Source organism: Hemiscyllium ocellatum, chromosome 3, assembly GCF_020745735.1.
Source record: "Hemiscyllium ocellatum isolate sHemOce1 chromosome 3, sHemOce1.pat.X.cur, whole genome shotgun sequence".
NCBI lineage: Eukaryota > Metazoa > Chordata > Chondrichthyes > Orectolobiformes > Hemiscylliidae > Hemiscyllium > Hemiscyllium ocellatum.
Genome location: NC_083403.1, coordinates 64,703,166 through 64,728,901, shown reverse-complemented (window position 1 = coordinate 64,728,901; position 25,736 = coordinate 64,703,166). Strand labels below are relative to the sequence as shown.

General features: G+C 39.2%; 2 protein-coding genes across 2 annotated transcripts in view; one reads left to right on the top strand and one right to left on the bottom strand.

Annotated features, from left to right (window-relative positions):
• Window positions 1-7,833, bottom strand: part of LOC132830129 (uncharacterized) — a 62,798-nt gene extending 54,965 nt beyond the window's left edge. The window contains exons 1-2 of the mRNA XM_060847635.1: window positions 7,757-7,833; window positions 4,503-4,621 (exon numbers count right to left, since the gene is read on the bottom strand). Of these exons, the coding sequence (XP_060703618.1) occupies window positions 4,503-4,621; window positions 7,757-7,833 (196 nt within the window). The remainder of the gene's footprint in view (window positions 1-4,502; window positions 4,622-7,756) is intronic.
• nt5dc1 (5'-nucleotidase domain containing 1) overlaps window positions 1-25,736 on the top strand; it is a 547,161-nt gene that overhangs the window by 119,891 nt on the left and 401,534 nt on the right. The window lies entirely within an intron of this gene.

The window sequence follows — 25,736 nt, the reverse complement described above, 5'->3', positions numbered from 1 at the left end:
TGGGATACTTCAGTGTTCATCATCAAGATTGGCTCAAACACCACTCTGGACAGAGCTGGCTGAACTCTGAAGAGTGTCAGACTGGGCCTTCAGCACTTGCAGCTTGAGATTACAGCTGGCGATGTCCAGATGATGTGCAAAGGAAATGCTACCTTTGCCAATTTTTCAACATTTTCTCTCTGGCTGATTGTCATTGAAATGTGAAAGGTCAGCTTGTCACCTTTGTCAGATTATTACTGCATAAATTACATTGGTTGTGTTGTGTTATGCCTTACAATGATTCTGTGAGGGGAATCTTGAAGACTTGCTCATGACATCATTATTATAGCATTTGATCTGAAGTGTTAAATATCTCATAATGCATCTTATCTTGGATCACATGATGCATGGTGGTACTGAAATCATGCTGCTGCATTCGAACTAATAATTTATGGTAACCCAAACATTCTTCTTGTGAATTTAAAGTTTGAACATAATTATCTGAAATAAATGTCTGTTTGATATTTCTATATCACAATATTCACACTGGTTCATATATTCCATTAGATAATATAAGCATTGGCACAGAAGATAAAAATAACATGTTGAAAATAAACTCGTACCAGGTTGGACTACAAGTGTCACCTTTCATTAACCCCTCCTCCCTCATGTGCTTTGTTCACATGAGAGGTTGTAGTAAAAGTAAGTGATTCAATTTGTCTACCATCTGCAGAGTTACTGAAATGAACCACATAAGTATGCTGTCAATTCTTTGAACAACTTAAATTGCAAAAGTAAGAAAAAACACTTCTGTATCATGAGATTTATGTAAACTTCAAAGATTTTTGGGCAAATTCTTATACATAAGGTTAAAATTCTGCAGGAGATGGGATTCTCGTGATCCTCTATTGTAATTTAAAATATTAATAGAAATCTCAAAAGTGGTGTTAATGCTAATGGCTCTGGGGCAGCAGCTGATAATCAACAGTACAAATTAATGACATCGAAGTATGAACATCGTCTACATGTCTGCACTTGTAATTCTCGTGATCTTGTACCTGTGTAACTATTTGATATGGGTTTCTAATAGTAACTTACATTAATTTTAATTATAATTCAATTTCTGTATAACAAAACAGAAAGTTACATATGGGCTGTCCATTCATCTGCAAATTTTGCCAAATTATGTTGCAATTTCTAGTTCATCTATTTTTTCTATGCCCTAGTATTGTTTTGTAGGGCATTTGAAAAATAACATGATTTCATTTCCAACTGAGAAAATGCAAATGATGTTAGTAGGTTCTTTTCTCCCTCTCCCAGCATTCCCGAGACTACTATAGATTTTAACTATTGCACCATAAAAAGTTGAAGAGATGAACTAATAATAATAGAGTCATAGAGATGTACAGCATGGAAACAGACCCTTCGGTCTAACCTGTCCACACCAACCAGATATCCCAACCCAATTTAGTCCCAACTGCCAGCACCCAGCCCATATCCCTCCAAACCCTTCCTATTTGTATACCCATCGAAATGCCTCTTAAATGTTGCAATTGTACCAGCCTCCACCACATCTTCAGGCAGCTCATTCCATACACGTACCACCCTCTGCGTGAAAAAGTGGCCCCTTAGATCCCTTTTATATCTTTGCCCTCTCACCCTAAATCTATGCCCTCTAGTTCTGGACTCCCCGACCCCAGGGAAAAGACTATGTCTATTTATCCTACTGTGAGGTCTTTGGTGCGTCTAGAGGCTCATAAACATTAAGACAACCATTCTATCTCCTTACCAATAAAATTGAGTGATAGTAGAAAAAATGGATTGAATGATAGGACGAGAGAGTGAATTTGTATCGAATGAGATATCAATTAAGAAAGGGAAAGAAAAGTAATGAATTAGCAGAAAGAGACAGAAAGGAAGGGGACGTTTTGTTTTTAAGTTCGCATGAACCATTTATGATCTAATGAGCATAGTGAGCCCATACAGTTTCTGTTGTTTCCTTTCTAGGCCTCCAAGATTGAAAAACATGTCAGGAATTTGGGCTGTGTATTAGCAACCTTAAATAATTGTATCAGTTCCTTGACACTCATAGTATGGTTCACAGTGAAGCCACTAGCAACTCAGGTGTAGACTAACCTCTTGACAAATTGCTGGCAATACCTAGGTAGGGTTAGTTTATTCAATGTATTGTATGTCCCAGGTTGCTTCACATGAGCATTTAGGGCACCAAGCCTTGCAAGGAGACATTATCATGACCAGATGCTTGGTTAAAGAAGCATGTTTAAAGGAGAATTTTAAGGGAGGAAGATGAGGTAGGAAGTAAAGCATTGTAGGTAGCACTTTACTAATTTAGTGGCCAGGAATTTGAAGGTGCAACCACAAATGATTGAGCGATTAAAGTTTTGGATGGTCAAGATGCCAGAATTGGATGAATGCAAGTAAATTGGAGTGATGTGTAGCTGGAGAAGTTTACAAAGATCAATAAAACTGAAAAGCAAGGATAAGAAGTTTAAAATCAAGACTGTTTGGAAAGGGAAATTGCATGGTTGGGTGAGCATGTCTAGTAATGGTGAATGCCATGAAGTCCGACTTATTTTTCCAGCAAAGACTGGACTAATCGAACAAGCAAAATATTTTAATTGATTTAAAATAAAAATCTATATCCAGTATTCTGGATCCACAGAAGTGAGGTGTAATTTCTATTTGTAAACATTATTTTAGTTTGGAGTTGAATTTGGCTGAAAATGGTTAGCAATTATGGTAAATCCTAAAATCATCATCATCATAAGAAACTGCTGTGAATCTCTAGATCATCTAGAGATCAATTGTAGATCATCAGTGAAGACAGATGTGCACCCTTTAAACCTAAAGCATCATTACTGTAGAATTGAGTATATACTCATTTCTGTTTGCCTTAGAAATACATTTTTGCTGTTTATGGAACTGGCTAGTTTGCCAACATTATATTGGATAATAGCTGGATAGTAAATGTTGCGTTTGGTGATCAAGTATCCTTTCCTGCTTTCACATGCAAGTGTAATGCTTTCATATTGCACCAGCAAAATTAGATTATTTTATAATTGGAAAATTCAGAAACTCCCAGAAATCAATGCCTTGTATTTTATTGTAATACAAGATATTGTAATATCTTTGAGTTGATGAGTGCTACTTTTTGTTCCACTTCAAACATTAAAAAATATCGAAAAGGTCTTCGCTTGACCAGTAGAACACTTTTTTTTAAAAAAGTAAGGCCCATAAGACTGAATGTGAATTGGTGAAAACTTGTGATTTGACATATTTAATTAAGTTGAACCAATTTAAATTGATTTTGGATTTTCACCTTTCATGTAAGTTAAAAGTTGTTTTGTTAACGTTAAGTGCGGAAAACATTAGAATGAAGCTTCAGTTTGCAATTGAAAGTAATGTCGTTATACATGGCTAGACAGTGTTGATTAAAATCTTTCAACTTGAATTTGTACCAGTGAACTATTTGTAAGTTGAATAGTGAGTTAGTTGAGAAATAGAAGAAACTATGCATTATCCAGTGATAGACACAAACATTGCTCTAGATTTACAGGTTGGTGCCCTTTCTTCTGCTTGTATAATTTATTATTTTGCTACTCCTTAGCAGATTTCCTCTTGAGTGGGAAGTGAGCTTGTGATATTACTTTTTGCTGTAATTGCTTAGATAGTTGTTTTCTTAAAGAAAACATTTTTCCTTTGAAGAATATTTTCAAATTTCGGTAGCAGTTGATCAAATTGTGGTAAGCTGTGCATTCCAACCACATCCCATTCAGGCATATGTGAAAGTTACCAAAACAGCAACAAAGCAACATCATTTTGTTGAAATGTTCTTAAAAAAAACTTTTTATGAAGAAATATTGATAATTAGATTGTGTCACATATCTTGCTTTATATATTGAACGCCAGATCTAAATCTGTATCTTCGGTTCAAAGTGCTATTTTGTAGTCATGCAATGCTTTATATTACACATACTCCTTCACCTGTTGGACTTGGATTCAGATCCAGCCTATTCTAAAGTATTGGACTTTGTTTTTGGCTTTTGGAGGCCAATGTGAAAGAGTCAAAGTACTTTTGAGGCATTAAGTTGTCAATCTTGGTCCAGTGATTTATGTGGTCAGTGCAAAATGGTTTTAGTGAGCAGTCCTTGGACGGTGATCAACGATTTCCCACACAAGGAATCTTTCCAGGGATCTTTTAAAGTACTTTCACTATAATGAATGTTGGAGAACTTGATAAATAATGGTTCTTATGCTTTGCACTAGATCTAATTCAGAATGAAGTTTTTAATTCTGTTTTTCACCCTTCATGCTGGAGGAATTGTCTCTTTGAATGAAAACATTTTCAAAACTTGAGTATAAAGTTCAATCACACTTCATTTGGGCGCATGATCACGTAGGACTAAAGTGAATTGTCACCATTATCTGATGGTGGGATTATCTCATGTTGAATAAACTGCAGCCATTTTGAATAAATATTTCAGAACAAAGTATGAACTTACCTCTGTAACTTTTTATATTATAGGCTGGATAGACATATCTGATAAAGTCTGTTCCATAAACCAGGTTCAAAGACAGCAATAGTAGAAGTGCACCAATTCCCTTAGAAACCATGTTGCAACTAAAAATGTAAAAATAACAATTGTATAAGTACCAATGGAAAACAGGATTCAAGGGCTCTGATTTTGATGCAAATCAGGTATCACTTAAAATGTAGCAGCATTGGAGACTATTTTTCATCAGATTTTCATGAACAAACATTGTTATGATGGTGATAGTTTTCTGTTTCAAGGTAGCAGTGATATTTTCACTGAACATCTTTAGCAAGAGGAGAGCATTCCTGATAGTCTCCTTTAAATCTTTGAATGTAAAACTTGCACAAATGGTTAATTCCAAAGTGTGGTGCTCTTAAATTTTAAATGATATTCATGACTGCAGCTGAAAGGTGTCATGTGAGATTAGTTTTAAAACTCGTCGAGATTTTCACATTACATCTGGCTAAGTAACAGTATCAAGCTTGCAAAAGAGGTTTGCAATTCCCGATTCTGACAAGCGTGATCACTTCTAAAGCTACAAAACAGAATACTATTGCTAGCAGAATCAGTGAAAATATACTCAGATATCCTCATTCTTTCATATGCTAACACAATTTTAAATGTAACATACCAGTTTATCTGGTCTTCAGGACTTTGCTTCTGTAAAGGTTCCCAAACAGATTCTCCTCTGAATTGGTGTAGAGTATGGCAGTGGTATATTGTACTTCGTTTCCAGTGATGAATGCAGCTGTATTTATATAGAGGAGATTCTATAGATATCTGAAAGTTCTCTGGCTCCTCCTTTTTAAAATGAAAGCGTTAATTATGCAGTCTGAACTTTTTAAAACATCAAAATGTTATGTCAGGTTAGGGAGTTTCTTGTGGTCAAATTTGCCTAGCCTCCTTTGGGAGTGCCCATTGGCCAAAATGTTTCTAATTCCAGTGTAGAAATTCTGATAAGACTTTTCAAAACTAAACTTAATACTTAGGAAACCTTCATTCATTCAAATCCAAACAGTGTATTAAGTTAAAACAAATGTATTTTTGCTAACTGAATTGATGTGTTTTGAATAATTATGCTGAAACTCCTCTCAGTTGTGCAATAAAGCAGATTAAGAAATACATGTCTTTTTAGCATAATGATCTGAACAGTGTCAGTTGTGCACCATCTTAATAGTTCATTTATTACATGAAATTGCAAGGGGTATTAAAATATTTAACACCTTTAGCTGATCGATTGTACACCTAAATGTAAAATGGCAATGGTTAGTCTGCATTGCTGAAGGGACAATCTGGTGTGAAAGGCTGGGAGTTAAAGATGGTTCCATTACATTGTAGATACACATCTCTGAGATTTCTGAGAATGCTTTCAACCTCTGGGAAAATGTTTCATTCAATACTATGCCTAAATTAATTAGCATAGATAATTTGATTTGGAGTTCAAATTGAAAGATGTTTCCAAATTCTAAATGATTGCAAAGTATCTTTTAAATACCGAAGTGGAATTTGTTTTCATACACTAGTCATTTTTTGAATTGTTTGACAGTCTGTCTTGACATGCATTTTGAAATCAATGATACAAATACATTGTTGAAGGAATCCTTGGGAGAATGTTTATTAATTAAAACTTGATCAGAACTTCATGTGTTACATAACGGGTTTTAGGAATCTAGGTGTGACACTAGTAAAGATAATGTGATAATCTCAGAGGATTACAAGGCTGCCCTTCCATTAGAGCGAGAGAGAGAGACACCCTAAGGGTCACCATGCTGCAGTCCAAAAGTGAGGTTAAAAAGACAAGAACTTTTCAGTAGCCTCAGCTGGTGTAGGAATTGAACCCCTGCTACTGACATCAGTGTGTATCGCAACCCAGTCATCGAGCCAACTTATTCCCCCCCTGCCCTCCCCCCACCCCTGCACTCCCCCCGCCCCTGCACTTTACTGAAGGCCAGAATTTGGGATATCTTTGCAACCTGTACGTTCAAGAATTGGTGTGTCAGCCCAACATCAAGAGTGTGAATTTGTAAAACACTCTTCATGACAAACATTCTTACAAGAAACATTTTTTTTTCTATTTGTCCTAAAAGTTGCATTATAAAATGAATTCCACATAAAACACTTCAACCAGATACATTCTATGCATTGAGTTACTATATACAACCTGTTGCAGTATTTTTTTCCTCCCTAACAAATTAAAGGCAAGTGTATTAAAATGTTTAAATCCAAATGACAGATGAACTGCTTCCATTGCAAATAAAATATAGTCTTTATAAAGATTACACAGTGAATCTTTCTTGGAGCTTAATTTCTGAAGTCTGATGTTCTAGCCTGTGATCCAAACTTGTACATTATTGCAACAACAAAGGCAGTTTAATGTGTTCTTAAAAGTGCTTACCTGAATTATCATTTGAATCACTTTCTCATGAGCATTTTTTAAAACTTTGACGTGACTGCATAAAGGACAGAGATTAATATTTGTTTCTATTAATACTGTTTAGTTATTTTTGTCAGTTTAATGATATCAGAAATCTATGATCCTCTATTTTTCCAACTCCCTACAATTATAGTGATACAGACTTGTGATTGCAATGTTCAGAAATTAAATGATTTTTATTTGAACTCTTGGAATACTAGATGGACAATACTCAGTGGTGCACCAATTTTAAAATAAAACTGAAAATTACATAAGGTAATTGTCTTTGACTGGCATGACACCATTAACTGACCTAACAATGACTGTTGGACGATTACTGCAAGACCTCATGGAATTTACCATTTTAAAGCTAGGCTGTCAGTACGTAATACCTAACTGAATTTTTCAATCAATGGTAATTCACTTCAGATTTATTCACTGTAGTTGAACATACTGTCGTATCTCCCCCATACTTATCTTCGCCAATTGAGTTACAGTTTGTCTGTTTCCAAGATTTGATGTGGTCTTTGCATCAAAACAAACTATAAAGCAGGTTACCAACCTGATTTTAATACAGTGAGATCACGTTAAGCACCCAGTATGCACAACACCATCACCAACCTAAGTCTCCACTGCAGTATACTGGACTTCGATTTCAATCTTACTGATGTTAGTTGAGAATCAACTTTCTGGGCACCATATAATACAGCTTTTATTGTCCCATGCCTTTCAATTTGTAGAATATTTGAAGATCATTTAGAAAAGAATGCAAGTAATTTTGAAATGCTTATATCTTTCACTTACTTACTGGAATGCTTGAAATGTAGTAGCAAGAAATTCATTCCCAGCTCTCCTGAATGGTTTGCATTGCTGGATACTCGGCATGATTTGAGTACGTGAACCATGCCATGAGTCACTAAAGTCTGAAAAGTTGATATCATATTAATTTATGACCTCCCCCCACCACACACACACGCACGCGCATATACACACACACACACCAATTTAAAAATGTTTGTAAATGTTGCATTTTTACAGATTAATATTTTCATACAAATTTTTTTAAAAGGGCATTGTGACACATGGTTGAATACTGAAGAGAGAGCTTTGATAACCTTCTAAACATCATATATAATCAGCAGTTTGTTTATTTGCATGGAGAGGTATTAAGGCTAGCATATAGTGTGTGGAATACACTGTTCTCTTCTGGTTGTGTACAGCATATAAAAACAAAAAGGGCATCATGGGCAGACAGGACAAATACAAATTGCATAATTAGTCGGGTATTGAAGAAGGATACAGTGCAGGCAGGCTTTGGTGAAGTCATGAGATTATGAAGAACGGTCAAGCATTCTTTTTTAATAAGATCAACCAATAAGGGGAGGCAGAGTATGTTTGTTATTCTGCCCTATGGCTCAAAGCTAAGCTTTGCTGATTCAAATAAATGAACTTGCGCACATTTGCTTCTCTGTCTGTTCACATATTTGAACATGAAACAGAGAAAGCTAGCACACAGGTGCAGCAGGTAATCAGGAAGGTTAACGGAATGTTGGTCCTTATTTCAAGAGGGTTGCAGTGTAAAGTCAGGAAGTCTTACTGCATCTAAACAAGGTGCTGGTGAGACCACATCTAGAGAACTATGAGTCCTTTTAGTCCACTATTTAAGGAGAGATAAGATTTCATTGGAGTCAGTTCAGAGTGGTTTTACTAGGATGATTCCTGGTATGAAGGAATTGTGTTATGAGCAAAGGCTAGACAGATTGGGACTCTACTCATCGTAGTTTAGAAGAATGAGAGGTGGTCTCGTTGAAACATAGAGGATTCTTAAGGGGCTTGACAGGGTAAATGCTGATGGGTAGATGTTTCCCCTCACTAGAGTGGAGGGTCAGAGGCATAGTCTCAGAAAAAAGGAGCATTAGTTTCTTCTCTGAGAGTAGAGTGTCTTTGGAGTTCTTTGCCACAGAGAGGGATGAGGTGGGTGAAGGGCGGGGTAAAGAGTCCTTGTATATACTTAAGATTGATCAGTGGAGGAATCAAGGGTGACAGGCAAAAAGCTGGAAAGTGGATGCGAAGAATGTTGGATCAGCCATGATCCTGTTGAATGGCAGAACAGGCTCGAGGGGCTGAATGGTCTACTCTTGTTTCCATTTCTTATAGTCCTGTGTTGTAAAATAAAACAACTTAACAAGTTGTCTGATTTTTTTGTCATACAATTTTTTTCAATTTGCCTTCCAGGAAGTTAAAGTGCACAGTGAAAGGCACTCATGACTGCATCAGATCATAAAGGGGTGTAACAATATTATTCCTTCCCTAGGCGATGCTATCAAATTCAGATATTGGGCAGCACAGGAACAATTCTAAATGTAAGACCCCCAATGAATGAAAGTACCAAACTCACTTCATCTGAAAGCATAGCAAAGGTATTACACAAAGTCAGATTTCTACCGTTGCTGTACTTTGTACTCTCAAGATTTTGGGCAGTTGGGTAAGCTGTAAGGGAAATATATTTCTCCTACTTGTAGATGACCATCCTTTCCACAGTGTTTGTGCAGAATGCTGAATGTGTTCTAATTTTACAATGATTTTCACCTGCCTATTCGATTCTTCCTGAATTATGTAAAAATGTGTCCACTTCAGTTTCGTATTCAGAATGTATTCTCCGCAAAGGCATTTAAATTTTAAGTTTCCTTTTAGTAAGCGTTGTCAGGAAAACAGGTGATCACAAGTGAGGGCCAGGAGTTCAGTTTGTTTTCAGATCTGTTAATTAATTGAAATTGCCCTCTAATCTCTTCCTAAACCCATGTTTGATATTCTCAGTAAAGTGCATGGTGGATGGATTTTTGTTGGCAAATTAAAATGGAGAAAAAGTATATTAGAGGGTGGAGGATAAATTACAGATGAACCAGTTCTATTTGACACAAAATATAGTATTTACAAAGATTATATGTTGTGCTTCATTTGGAATCTCAGTTTGAGTACTCATGACCCACTATTGTGAATGTTAATACAAAAAGAAATTCACTTTTTCACTATTTCACAAATGTATGTTTTATAGTTGGAATAATTATAGCACTGTTGAGGATAACAGTGAAACTTTCATTAACTGCACTGAAATTAACCACACTCTCAATTATCTGCATAATTAAATAGAAAACAGTTTTAGTTCTGTTGCACAATCAAATTGCATAATTTCAGTTCCAAATCCCTCCATGTGTGTTGTGTTCCGACAGATGTCTCATGCTTTATAATGGCTAATGCCTGTATGGTTCTGATATTTAGGGTCAGAAAGCAGTGGGATTTGTGAATTTGGATGCCATTTGTAATTTTTAGGCAATAAGGTTTGGGCCTTTTTAAAATAATCAACATTTTTTTTAACCTGCTCTGTTAGTTCATATTTTCTGCTAGCTTACAGGAGCAGGGGTTTGGGTTCAAAGGTAATAATTTCAAACTCTACACTTTAGCGTAAATATTTGCCACCTGCAGTGCATATCAAATTCTCGTACCCTGGTATTTTTGATATGTATGTCACCTGTAAAACCAAAGTGCAGAGTCAGAAAATTCATGACACAAAGCTTTAGTAGATCAGAAATTCGTATGTGAATTTGGAATGAAAATTTGCAAGACCGAATTAATCATCTTGTCTCTCAACGTTTTGTGCTAGATAACACGCTCTTAATGTTTAAGGGGGAGAAATACAACTTCAACAAAAATTACTGTCACAGGCATAGAATTGTCAATTGTCACTAAACAGTGGCGCGCTAACCTTTGGGTCAGAATGTTGTGATTTCAAGTTTTATTATTGAAGAAACTAAGTGTCAGAGTTACAGTTTAATAGCGATTCCTCATAAAATAGCTCTAATTAAGTGACTCAGTGCCATTACATTGCAAATGGTAGATGAAGCTAGTGTGGTAAGTCCTGTAGTTACAGAAACATGTTATTGTGGAAAAATCTCAAACAGTTCATCCCAAAATTTAACTATTTTTGGAACTTCAAAATTGTGTGGACCTTTTGGTGAGAAGCTGAGATAATGTGTTACACCTTTGATACCCTATTTCTTAAAAATATATTTTCATAAAATTGTTAAAAGCATATAACTGTTTAAATTACACAGTACATAAGGTGAAAAGTACAGATTATTTTAATACACAGTGTGAGAAAAGTCACCACACTTGACAATACAGGTGTTGGTGCTTGCAATTCATGTTAAATATTTTTAGGTGCTGACTGCCTGAGGGCTTGTATTATGACATGGGATAAACCCTCCTGATTAATTTAAAACCAGCAACACAGAAAAGATTGCAGTAATCTGTAAAAATTCAAGTGACCAAGAACTAATTAAAGTAAAAATTAGCAACTTTATTTCTTAAAGTATAACAGAATAATTAACTAACAACTTTACAATTCCTTCCTCTGACATATCTTTTACCTTCCCTTCGATAATATTAGTCCGATTCAGCTCCCAATTAATATTTACAGAAAATTCAAATGTTAAAACCATCCAGCGGTCTTCGTCGTTAGATTGGCTGTCCAGGTCAGCGTTGAGGTTTTTCTCTGTGCAAACTCCTTCTCGAGACAGGTACCTCTCAGAGAATTCTGACTAGCAACCTACATCTGTTTGTCTGGTGGCAGTTCTTCTCGAACTGTTCAATTTTCCCTGGTCTTAGACACCAAAGCATTGGATTGTGTCATTGGCTTTTAAGATTGTTAATATAATCAATTCAAACTTGATTGGAAATTGATATTTTTCGGTGTATAACTTGAACCAATTGGCCTAATTCGAATCTGTTTCGTCCTTTCCAGGCGACCAGCTACCTCAGTAGCTGGAGCACATGTTAAGTTGTATCGTACTGAGAACACTTGGTGCTGTCACTGCTAGCTTTTAATCTCTTAAAAGTATAGTACACCCACATCTTTATAACAGTTGTTACTTCAGTGCTACGGTATACTACGGTCGGTGGGCCTGTGATATCCCAAGCTATAAGAAGACTTTGACATCATTTTTGCTTTCAATACTCTTGAAAATAGCACACCTGTCATTTGCATTAAATGTTTTTGGTTGTAAGTGCTCAAAGGTGTTAAATTGAAGCACTCAAAGGTGTCAATTGACTTCAAATGCAACCAGCAATACATATATTAAGAAAAACATTTCAAAAATAAAGCAAATTTAATAGTAAAGATCTGAATTCACGTTTTTTAAAAATTTGGTGTAAATAACCAAACAATCATCATTGCTACCAAAATACTTAAATTTAGTTATTAAACCCTTCATACACATAGACCAAACCCTCTAGTTTAAAGCAAACCTGAAAATGATTGTGATATTGAAATATAGATCTAGCATTACAGACTTTGCATTACATTTACGTTATGAAAATGAGAATGATGAAAAGATGGTAACTGTTAAGCCAATGATAATCATAAAATCAATGAAAACCATGAAAATGACACTAACCATTAGATACAATGGAAACCGGAGACCCAACAGTTCGTAATTAGCAACTTGCTTCCCATTACTTGACCGCATTCATGCCAGATTCTGAGCGACAGTCTTGTGTTTATGCAGTAGGTGTTAATAGTGTGGTTGATATTAAATGATAAGCTTCCTGCATAGAGAAATTGATTTTGGAATTCTTGCTGCCTGGAACCTGGACATTGGACTGGTAAGAGCAGGTCTGTTCTGAGTGCACAATTTGGATAGCCAGAATATCATTTTAGAGAGCTGTGATATCTCTGGCTACGTCACAGGATACCTTTCAGGACTCCTTTGTGGGGGAGGTGTCAGGTACCCTTTAGATGGTTAACTGGAGGGTAGATTTGTGAAAGTGGTGCATAAGCTCCTTGGAACTGTGATGCCTACATCCTATGAATAATCTTTGAAAAAAAGTTAAGAATGCCAGTGATGCTGAGGGAACAGTGATATATTTCCAAGCGTCAGGATTGAGAGTGACTTGGAAGGAAAAGTGCATTTGTGGTGCTCCTGTGTATCTTGCTCTTCTGGGTAGTTGTCGATTGAAAGATACTGTGTAAGGAGATGTGATAAATTAGTGCACTGCATCTTGTAGTTCATACACGCTGCTGCTTCTGAGTAGCAGTAGTGGAGGAAGGAGATTCTTGTGGATGTGGTCCCCATTAAGCTAGCTGCTTTTTGAGTGTTGTTTGAGTTGCACTCATCCAGGCAAGTGTGGAGAATTCCACCTCATACTCGATTTGTGACTTGGAGATGGTGGATAGACTTTGGACTATCAGGAGTTGAGTTACTTGCTATAAGATTCCTAGCCGCTGACCTGCTCTTGAGGCCACTATATTTGTATGACAAGTCTAGTTCAGTTTCTGGTCAGTTGTTAACTTCTAAGATGTTAACAATGCTTCAGTTCTCTCTTGTTGGAGGCGGTCACTCTGTGGTACAAAAGATACTTGTCAGTCCAAATCTGTGGGCTATCAGTGTCTTGCTGCATTTAGAAGTGGATTGCTTCAGTATCTGCGGAATTGCAAATGATGCTGACTATTGTACAGTTGTCACCCTTATGATGGAAGGAACGTCATTTACAAAGCAGTTCAAGATGGTTGGGCCTTGGAAGCTATTTTTGAGGAGCTTCTTTAGTTTCGTTTACAAGTTAAATTAGTCAGTGTACCATAATTGTTGTACATCAACTGCAATTAAACAGATATAAATGTAATCCCTCACTTGTTTAATCATATCAGAATTATTAAACTGAAGCCTAATGAAACTAATACTTTGCTAAGCATTGACTTCCCGAAAGGGAAGTTGGGGTAAGTGCTGGAGGATCATTTGGATCTGTTCCCAGGACACCTTAGGTGACAAAGTCCCCTTTGGTAGTCTTGGGGATTGTGAAAAGTGTTTAAACTCATTGGAACTTCTAAAGTTCTCAACAAAAAACTGCATAAGAAGTGGTAGGCATTTGAGAGTGTTTAGAAAAGTTTAGAAACTTTTAGGATTTATGTTGCAGAACTGATTTTCTAAATTATAACTTTTGCAAAGGGATACCTATTGGTGAATGGCTCTAGCATAAGGTAATGACTAATTAAGTGAAATGATTCTTTTTGTAACAGATCTGTCGGAGCATCTGGGCAGGGCCTGGGCCATCTCCATCGCTACACCCTTACCACCCGATGCCTGGAGGAAGAATGCCTCCTCTTCCGCCTAGGGACCCTCCAACCCCATGGCATCAATGTGGACTTCACCAGTTTCCTCATTTGCCCTCCCCCCACCTTACCCCAGTTCCGACCTTCCAACTCAGCACCGTCCTCATGACCCATCCCATCTGTCCATCTTCCTTCCCGCTATCCGCTCCACCCTCCCCTCTGACCTATCATCTTTACTCCCACCTCCATCCACCTATTGCACTCTTAGCTCCTTCCCCCCCACCCCCAAGCCCCACCCCTCTTCCATTTATCCCTCCACCCCTGAGGTTCCTAGCCTCACTCCTGATGAAGGACCTTTGCCTAAAACGTCAATTTTCTTGTTCCTCGGATGCTGCCTGATGTGCATCACAGTCTTGGCTAGGACTCTTATTTGCTCTAGTTCAGAAGAATGGGCGAGGACCTCATAGAAACCTGTAAGGTTTTAACAGGATTAGACAGGGTATATGCTGAAAGGATGTTCCTGATCGTGGGGGAGCCCAGAACCAAGGTCACAGTCTAAGGATGCAGGGTAAACATTTAGGAGTGAGTTGAGGAGAAATTTCTTCACCCAGAGAATGGTGAGCCTGGAATTATCTACCTAAAGAAAGCAGCTGAGGCCAAAATATTATTTGATTCAAGAAGAGATTGGAGATAACACTTGGGTCCAAAACAATCAAAGACTATTGGAGAAAAGTGGGAACAGGCAGTTGAATTGGAAAGTCAGTCATCATCATAATGAATAAATCGTCTTCTTCAGACCTTTGGATTTTCTTCATAAGTTAAAGCCATCATTGTCTAGGTTATGATACATGAAACTGTAGTAAAAATGTTTTCCCCTATGCTGTAACTGTTTATCACAACTGAAGATGCCATATTACTTAATAGTTTGTAGTACAGACTCAGCATATGTTACCTTCGAGTAAATTCACCAGTTTTTCAACAGCCTCTCCCTGCCCCACTAGGAAGTATCTTCCATTGTGCTTTTAAAATTCACTTCCTTCAATCCTGAGTATTTGAGTGACTTCCAGCAGATGGACATCCTCTGATGACTCGATCATTAAACAGAGAAGTGATGCTCACAAGCATTGTGCTTGTTGATGTACATACAGGAGCACTCCCTTTCCCATCTTGGCACAACTGTGCTCACTCTGTGTGTCATTGCCCAGTATCCCCTCACGCACCTTCCCCCCCGCCCCCCCCCCCCCACCACCCCCCTCCCAATCTGTCAAATTAACTGAGCCCAAAAAAGGCCATTTGTATTTACTTTGTGTAAGAATTTGAAGGCTGACCATTTGTATTTACCATCCCCCATTCCAGGACAGTCTGCCTCACTTTTAATTAAGAGATAATTTAAAATATAGCCATTTTGTAAACACCATGATTTTCTAAATTTGCAAGAATTTGCTCCTCATTAGGGATTTTCCAATTTGTTCATGTTCATTTAAGTGTTGATGTAATTCTGTGGCAGCTATTTGGACATGTAAGTTTTGTTTAGATTTCATGAATAATAACACAGTGGATTATCCTCAGAAATCCTACTGCATTTGTGCTTGTTCTGACCATCATTCAGTCACAGAACTCTTGCCTCTTGAAAACCTTATTGTCCCAACCTCACCTCCCACAGATGTCCTATCTAAACTAGTTGGTTGCATTGCATTGTCCTTTCAGATTGCTGTTTGGGCTTGCTTTTTTCCCATTTATGGCCAGTATTTATTGGCCTGCCCAAATTGCCCTTGTGAAGAAGGTAGTATTGAGCTGCCTTTCTGAACTTCTAAGCCCATGTGCTGTTTTTAGATCCACAATGCTGTTAGGGTGGGAGTTCCAGAATACCCAGTAAGGCTGAAGAAACCCTTGTGAATAGCTTGGAGTGGAACTGAGGGGTGGTGGAGGTGTATTTGTGTCTCTGGTGCCATCGTACTTGTGGAACGAAGCGGTTTTGGGTTTGGAATGTGCAGCAAAAGGAATATTGGTGACTTTCTGCAGTGCATCTTGTTGATGTTACGCTGTGGTGCTACTGACTGTCAATGAATTTTTTTCTGATGTGCCAATCAAGCTTTATCTTGGGTGACATCAAGCTTCCAGAGTGTTGATGAAGATGCACATATCCAGACGAGAGGTGTGTATTCCATCACACTCCTGGCTTGTGTGTTATACTTGGACAGGCTTTAGGGAGTCAGGAGGTGAGTTACTCACTGCAGGACTCATCGACTCTGACCCTATCTTGTAGCCACTGTATTTATGTAGTTTGTCCAATTCAGTTTCTGGTCGAAGGCAACCCCAAGAATGTTGCTCGTAGGGAAATTCAGTCATGATAATCCTGTTGAATCTCTAGAGATAACGATTAGGTTCTCTCTTGTCAGTGGTGGTCATTGCCTGGCATTTGTGTGACGCAAATGATGCTTGTCACTTGTCAGTCTAAACCTGGATGCTTTTCAGGTCCTCCTGTATTTGGACGTGGACTGTTTTTGTATCAAGAACCATGAGTGGTGTTGAATATTGTGCAATCATCAGCAAACATGCCCATTTCTGACCTTATGAATGGCGGGAAGGTCACAATCATACAGTCACAGTCAAACAGTACAGAAATGGACTCTTCGGTCCAGCCAGACCATGTCAACCAGCCCAGACTAAACTAGTCCCATCTTTCTGCTCCTAGCCCGTATCCCTGCAAACCTTTGTTATTCATGTACTAGTCCAAATGTCTTTTAAATGTTGTAATCGTACACGCATCCACCACTTCCTCAGGAAGTTCATTCCACATATGAACAACCCTCTGTGTAAAACATTTGCCCCTCATGTCTTTTATAAATCTCTCTCTTCTCACCTGAAAAATGTGTCCCCTAGTCTTGAAATTCACCATCCTCGGGAAAAGACAACAATCATCTATGAAACAGCTGAAGATAGCTGAGCTGAGGATTTTACGCTGATGAACCCTTGCAGAGGTCATCTGGAATTGAGATGGCTTATCTTCAACAAACTATGTGCTGGGTATGACTCCCACCTGCATGGTGTTTTCCTTCCCGATTCTCATTGCCTCAAGTTTGGCTAGGTCTCCTTGATACCACACTTGGTCAAATGCAACTTTGATATAAAGTTCATTCACAGTGCAGTACTGAACATGGTCAGAAGCCCAAAATACATGTTCGATGCTTGGACGTTTTTAACAAGTGATTCCAAAATGTGTTTTTACAAGAGCTGATGCAGCCATAGATGCCTATGGATTAAGTGACTGGTTTGAGAAATACCTACACCTATCAATGTGAAGGAAACTTCAAACAAGAGCCCTTTAAAAAGGTGTGCGAGGCAAGTCAAAACAGCCTAAACCGATCTTGAGACTACAAAGATAATGATGCCCTTTTCTTGATTGCATGCCCTTCAGAAAATGCAGAATGTTGTGTTAAAAGCCAGTTTCAGATTGACTGACATGACAACTCAACTGAATACACTTATACATAGCAGCCTGGGATTGAGCGATAGTGTGCTGTGGTAGTCATGGTCAAAGAACTATTCCCTAGTTATCCCTGTGTTGAAGGGAAGTATCTTTCCTAACTCCTATTGCTGCAAATTTGTTAAAAAGAAATAACATGACAGTAAAGGACTCTCTCATTTTCCCTGAATTCTAGAATTTGGGCATCATTAAAAAGCATCAAAAAGATAGAATCTCAACCAATCTGCAAAGCTAAGGATGGTGAAGTCAGCTGTTTTTATCAAGTCATGCCAATGTTACCAGTAACCTTCAGTGCAATGGCCACAGCATTTAATTATTTGTTTCACATGAACAATTCAGAGACTTATCCAATATCTATCTTGTTAAACATTCTTTCTTTGTGACTTGTCACTTATTTCTAACCTATGTGTCTTTGAATTGCATAAGTTTATTTTTTCTCTCATGCAGTAATTAATGAATTATTGAAACTTGAAGGAAACCTGGATAAATTGACTCAGTTAAATCATACGTTCAGTTGGATCCAGGGGAAAGGTATCCATAATAGAAATGATTCTTTTTATTGAGTATAGGAGTTGGGAGGTCAAGTTGCGGTTGTGTAGACATTGGTTTGGCCACTTTTGGAATATTGCATGCAATTCTGATCTCCCTGCTATAGGAAGGATGTTATGAAACTTGAAAGGGTTCAGAAAATATTTGCACCCTGCTATAGGAAGGATGTTATGAAACTTGAAAGGGTTCAGAAAATATTTGCAAGGAAGTTGCCAGTGTTGGAGGGTTTGATCAATAGGGAGAGGCTGAAAAGGCTGGGGCTGTTTTCTCTGGAGCGTCAGAGGCTGAGGGGTGACCTTCTGGAGGTTTATAAATTCATGAGGGGCATTGATAGAATGAATAGGCAAGGTATTTTCCCCAGGATGTGGAGTCCAAGATTAGAGGTTGTAGGTACGATGGGAAAGATTTTAAAGGGACCTAAGGGGCAACCTTTTTGCACACAGGATTGTGCATGGAATGAACTGCCAGAGGAAGTGATGGAGGCTGGTATAATTCAATGTTTCAAAAGGCATTGGAGGTAGGTGAGAACTTTGGTGACAGTGATCACAATTTGTTTATGTTGATTTTAACAATGGAAAGGTATAAGTATATGCCACAGGGCAAGAGTTATAGCTCGGGGAAAGGCAATTATGCTGCACTTAGGCAAGATTAGGATGTATAGGATGTGAAAGGAAACTGCAGGGGATGGGCACAATAGAAGTGTGGAGGTTATTCAAAGATCAGCTACTGCAGATCCTTGATAAGCATGCACCGGTCAGACAGGGAGAAATTTGTTGAGTGCAGGAGCTGTGGTTTACAAAGGAAGTTGAATCTCTGGTCAAGAGGAAGAAGAAAACTTGTGTTAGGATAAAAAATGATGGCTCAGTTAGGGCACTTGAGAGGTACAAGTTAGCCAGAAAGATCGAAAGAGCTAAGAAGAGCCAGGAGTGGACATGGAAAGTCGTTGGTGGATAGGATCAAAGAAAACCTGAGGCTTTCTACGTGCATATCGGGAATAAAAGAATGACTAGAGTAAGAGTAGTGCCAATCAAGCATGGGGGGAAAGTAGTGTGTGGAGTCAGAGGAAATAGAGGAAGAGCTAAATGAAAACTTTGTCTTTTTCTACTGTGAATACTGACGCAATGTGGTCGGGGAGAAACTGAGATCTAGGCTACTAGACTAGATAAGTTTGAGAGTCAAGATTAGAGTGGTGCCGGAAAAGCACAGCAAGTCAGGCAGCATCCGACCTGATGAAGGGCTCCTGCCTGAAATGTCAATTTTCCTGCTCCTTGGATGCTGCCTGACCTGTGCTTTTCCAGCACCACTCTAATCTTAACTCTGACCTCCAGCATCTGCTGTCCTCACTCTCACCCAGATGGGATTGAGGTTCAGAAGGAGAGGTGTTAGCAATTCTGTAAAGTGTAAAAATAGTAAGTTCCCCTGGGCCGGATGGGATTTATTCTAGGGTTCTCTGGGAAGCCACGGAGTAGATTGCCAAGACTTTGGCTTTGATCTTTATGTTGTCATTTTCTACAGGAATAGTGCCAGAAGACTGGAGGATAATAAATGTTGTTCCCTTGTTCAAGAAGGAGAGTAGAGACAACCCTGGAAATTATAGACCTGTGAGCCTTAATTCGGTTGTGGGTATAGTGTTAGAAAGGGTTAGGAGAGATAAGATTTATCATCATCGAGGGTGGAAGAAGTTGATTAGGGATAGTCAGTATGGTTTTGTGAAGGGTAGGGCATGCCTCACAAACCTTAGAGTTCTTTGAGAAGGTGACCAAATAGAAGGTGGATGGGGGTAAAACGGTTGATGTGGTGTATATGGATTTCAGTAAGGCATTTGATAAGGTTCCCCGTGGTAGACTATTACACAAAGAATGGAGGCATGGGATCGAAGGTGATTTAGTGATTTGGATCAGCAATTTGCTAGCTGAAAGAAGACAAAGGGTGGTGTATGATGGAAAATATACATCCTGGAGTTCAGTTACTTGTGGGCTACCACAAGGATTTGTTTTGGATCCACTGTTGTTTGTCATTTTTATGAATGACCTGGATGAAGACATAGAAGGGTGGGTTGGTAAATGTGCAGATGACACCAAGACGGATTGGCCTGAAGAATACAGTTGATGTTTGTTCTCTTTTCTATCTTTCCCCATGTTTCCCCTTTTTTTTCTTATACCTTTCTTTCTCCATAACAATTTTCTTTTTGGAAAGGAGGGAAAAGACCTTGGAATAAGTTGTTCCAAATTTTTTTTAAAAACTGGGTTTTCTGATGGGAAATTTTGTGGATGTTCTTCATTGTCTCTCTCCCTTGATTTTTGTTTGTTCTGTTTCTCTTTTAGTCACAAGTAGGGGTGACATGAAACCAGGGATGGGTGGAGTGTGCATCCTGACTTTGTCTTTTTTCTGTTAATTTAAGGATCATCTCCTTGTTTTTTTTTCTGGCCTATGGCTGGGCACAGTCTGTGTTTGAAGCAGCTGTGAAGGAGGGGATAGGTAGGGTGAGTACCCCCAATGTCTTCCATTCAAGGTTTTAAATTTGGTTTTCTTTGTAGTTTTTTGGTAGTAATAGTTCACAGTTATGATAGAGTTGTTTTTGTATATATAGTTCTTTGACTCTGAGTCTTTATTTACTTATGCTCAGTGCTTTATAAGCAGGGTTCTCCCTCTGAGGGATTCAAGGGTCTCTGAAAGTGGATATGGCTAAGTATCTTATTAAATGGTGCACCTGGAACATTAAGGGAAGTCATTCGCCTGTTAAAAGGAAAAAGTGCTTTCTAGCCTTAAGAGGAAAAGGGTTGATATCGCTTTGTTGTAGGAAACCCATCTTGATGATGGGGAACACCTGAAATTACAACAGTGGGGTTATGACCGGGTATTCTTTTCATCCTTTACTTCTGAAAGTAGGGGAGTGGCAGTACTTATCCAGAAAAATCTTCCATTCACATTATTAGAGCAGGTGAAAGATGAGAAGGAATGGTTTGTGAAAATTAAAGCCCTGATACATGGGGAGGAATATGGCATTTTAAATGTCTACTGTCCTCCGGCACATTCCCTCAAAACTTTGATTAGTGTTTTCTCGAAGTTGAGTGCTTTTGGAACACAGCACATTATTATCGGGGGGGGGGGGGATTTTAATTGTCTTTTGGATCCGACAGTGGTCAGGATGCCTTGTGGGCCCCCAACTATTTCTTCACAGGCCAAGCAGGGAGCTGACTTATGCGAGAAGTTGGGGCTGGTGGATATTTGGAGATGTCCTCACCCTACTGGCAGGGACTTCACCTTTTTTTCAAACCCACATAAATGTCGCACGAGGATTGACCTCTTTCTGGCTCCCTCGGCCCTTCTGGATTTGATTGAGTTGTAAAATTAGGAATATAGCTATCTCTGATCACGCGGCAGTATATTTGGAGGTTAAGGCCAAGAATGAAGGGCTAGGTTTGCGGCACTGGCATTTGGACTCTTTTCTCCATAAGGATTCCAAATTTGTGGAATACTTTTTGAAGGAGTTTCAGGAATTCTTGACTATCAACTCAGGCACGGCTAATAGTCCGTCTCTGCTATGGGAGATTGCTAAGGCCTTTGCTACGGGATTAGCTATTTCCTATTCAGCTCGCTGGTAACGACAGAAGAACAAACAACAGCGTCTACTTGAGATGTGGTTGAAAGCCGATGAGGCAGCACATTTTGTGTGGCCTTCGGTGACTAAGTTGTAGTGGTCACGTCCCTCCGGGCTGCCTTGAATTCAATACTGACACAAAATGCAAAGAAAGAACTTGCTTTTGCTAGACAAAGGCTGTTCGAATATGGGGATAGGCCAGGGAAGTATTTAGCGTAGCTGACTAGGAAAAAGCGTGCTCCCCAATCCATTACTGCAATCAGAGACAGTGTTGGGTCCTTACATACGATGCTAAAAAGATTAGTGAGGCTTTTCAGAGCTTTTACTCTGAATTGTATCAGTCTGAAGGTTGCAAGGACAGGAGGGCTAGACCTTTTATAAGAACTTGGACCCCCCAGGGGTAACCTTGGAACAGGCCTCTCTCCTTAATGTCCCCTTGTCAGTTCAGGAAATACCGGGAAGCAGCTAGGCAACTTCAGAGTGGGAAAGTGCCTGGCCCTGATGATCTCCCGGGTGGGTTTTATAAGGAGTTTATAGGGATTCTGTCAGGGTCGATGTTGGAGATGTACAATCATTCCTATATGCATGAACGCCTACCACCATCTTTGGGAGAAGTTAATATTTCATTAATTCTTAAGAAGGGGAAGGTTCCTGAGGATTGTGCCTCATACATGCCCATCTCTCTATTAAATTCAGATTTTGAGATTCTGTCTAAGATCCTAGCGCTGAGATTGGAAAGAGTGTTGCCCCATATTATTAAAGAGGACCAGACAGGCCTTATATGGGCCGTAGGTCCTCTGATAATATTAGAAGGTTGCCAACATGGTCCAAGTTTGTCAGCAACAATCGATTCAGGGGTTGGTGATTTCCTTAGATACACAGGAAAGCGTTTGACCGGGTGGTATCCTTTTTATGTCTTAGACAGTTCAGGTTGGGTGGTGTCTTTGCTAAGTGGGTGGAGGTTTTATATCACCTCCCTCTGGCCGCGGTCATCTTCAAAGGGGTGAAGTCTGGGAGTTTTACAATTGGTAGAGGTAGTTGGCAAGGCTGCCCCCTCTCACCGTTGTTGTTTACATTGGTGATAAAGCTGCTGGCAGAGGCTATTCGTCAGAACGTCCACATAACTGCTCCAGAAGTGGGATCGAGGGCACATAGGATTACATTGTATGTGGATGATGTCCTTCTGTTTTTATCTAACCTGATGACCTCCGTACCCCATTTGATACAATGTATCAATTCATTTGGGGCAATTTCAGGATATAAAATTAACTTTGCAAAATTGGAGGCTATGCCTTTGGGGAACCTTAAGAATGTTCCAGAAGTTGAAGGTGGCTCTAAGTTCCCTTTTAAGTGGTCACGGTCAGGGTTCCGGTACCAAGGCATTTTTATTACCCCCAAGTTTGAACTGTTGTTTCGGACTAACTTTGCTCATTTGCTCGACAATATTAGGCAAGATCTCCATAAATGGGAGGCTCTTACAATTTCATGGCTGGGCCGAATATCTCTCATGTAGATGAATGTTCTTCCTCATTTGCTTTATCCCATGCGTATGCTCCCTATAATGTTTTCCAGGTCAACGCTGCGGAAGCTTATGGGGTGGTTTGGTTCCTTTGTCTGGCTTCGTGGGTGGCCCCTCATCAAACTTACTTAGTTGCAGTTGCCTCAGTGAGGGGGAGGATTTGATTTCTCAGACATCAGGAGGTATCAGTTGAGTTCCCTGCTGTCCTTTGTCTGTGACTGGGCAGGTAACAATCCAAACTCAATATGGTTGGATATTGAGACCTCCATCGAGGCAAAGTGCCCTCTTCTTATCCATGAACAATAGGTTAATGTGAGGACAGTTATGGACCACTGCCGGAACCCCATTGTCATTAGTTCAGTCAATGCATGATGTGCGATGCGTCAGAATAAGGGTTGTTTTTCCAAGACTTCACCATCTACACCTATAGTTGGCATGCCAGGGTTTCGACCAGGGATGATGGACTCTGGGTTCAAACTATAGGCGGGAGGAGTTTCTAGTTTGGGAGACTTGTTTGAGGAGGAGGTTATGATGTCTTTTGAGCAACTGAATCGCAAATACGGGTTGCTCTGAAGAGATCTTTTCCATTTTTTTCAGGTTAGGGATTTCATCCAGAAGAAGACTACACTTCTCACTAAGCTCTAAAAGCCCGATACAGAGAGGCTGTTGCTTCGTTCCACAAGCACCCTTTCGGTTAGTGCCCTCTATCACCTACTGGCTGGCAGGGCCTGGCAGGATATTAACTGGAGATCTCTTCTGAAACATGGGAGAACATATTGGAGAATACTCGAAAGATCTCAGTCTGTAACAGGACATGCGCTAGCAGTTAAAAGTTCTGCTCAGGGCTTATCTAGCACCAGATCATCTGACGAAGTTTAAACAAGGGGCATCTTCAGTGTGCCCCAAACGTAAAATAAGTGTAGGTACTCTTACCCGTTGCTTCTGGACATGCCACAGGCCCCGTGTTTATTGGAGCGCTGTGGTGGGAGAGATAGGGAGGGTATTGAGCACTGAAGTTAAAGTAGACCTGATTTCTCCTCTCTTAGGTCTACCGAATTTACCATCTTTCGACAGACATGGGGAGAAACTATTTAATATTCTTGCATACTGTACACGGAAGAATATTCTGATGAATTGGGGGTCTGAGAACCCACTGGGCTTGCTGGGATGGCAGAAATTAATTATAGAGCACATTCCCTTAGACGTTTTTACAAACATGGTGCACCACACAACAGACCATTTTTATAAGACATTGCAGCCCTACTTGAGTTATTTGGATATAGATTTGTCAGTTATCTTAACTAGGGCATTTGTTTAACCAGGATGGTTAGATATGTCAAGCCCTGGGCCCTGGAGAGAGTCTCCTGAGTTAATACGGGTGTATACATGTAATGCTCTCGTTCATTTGTTGGGAGCTTTGTGCCGAGCATAGCAGTTCTGTATTTTGTGGGTTTTGTTTGCTTTTTTTTGGTGTTGCTTTGCGCATAGTGTTAGGGTTTGTTTTGTATTATAGGGTACAGTGGTTGTATTCTAACTTGTGTTTTTTTTCTTTTTATTATACTGATATTCGTTATTGATTGTGTTTTTCAATAATTTTATACGTTTGTAAAGTTAAAAAAAATTGCTAATAAATATATTCACAAAAAAAACCTTCAGTTCTGTGTTGAGAAATGGATGCACTTGCAGACATATCATCTTTGGAATTGGTTGCAAAACTGAAACCTTGCCTGCTCCCATTGTTTCGGAGGTGTAACTTGAACGCATATCCTCGGATTTAGAATAACACGTTTGAGAGATTCGTTATTACCTTTAGTTCCCGCCACAAATCCTGTGCCCAGCCATTGACTCAATCTGGCTGTCTCTTGTGACTGGACTTTGATCTTCTGATCACATACCTTCTCTCACATCATTATTACATAAATGTGTTCAATATCTATCTCAGCTCAGATTCCAGAAACCCTAATCTATGAGTTATTTAGGTTTAGATTTGACAATGTCAGCTGTGTTCTGTTCAGCCTTGCACCGTTCACGTGCCTGAAACTTGAGATCATCCAATACTCTGCTTCTCTCATCTGACCCTTTGCAAATTTTGTTTCCCGTGGTTCATAATCTATATTGGCTTCCAAATGTAAACTTTAAAATTTTTATCCTCTTTTCAAATTTTCAGTCTTCACCTTTCCCTATCTGTTGCCTCCAGTCCAACAAACCCTTACTCTCCAGTTTCAGATGTTTCTGGATCTCTGTATTGCTGCATCGTTGGCAGCTAAATCTTTGTTGGTCCAGGCTTTAAACTCTGGAGTTCCCTTCCATACCTCTCTACCTCACTGCTTGGAACTCCTCTGTAAAGTTCCTCCAACGATCCACTTTTATTTTTGGTCAGGATTTGCAGACCCACACTAATACCCCACTTATGCAAGCTGGTGTCAACTGTGCCTAATAACTTTTCTGTAAGGCATCTTCCAAAATGTGTTCTTTGTTTTCAGAGTCCTATCTAAATGTAAGCTGTTGCTTTAATATGAGCACATTA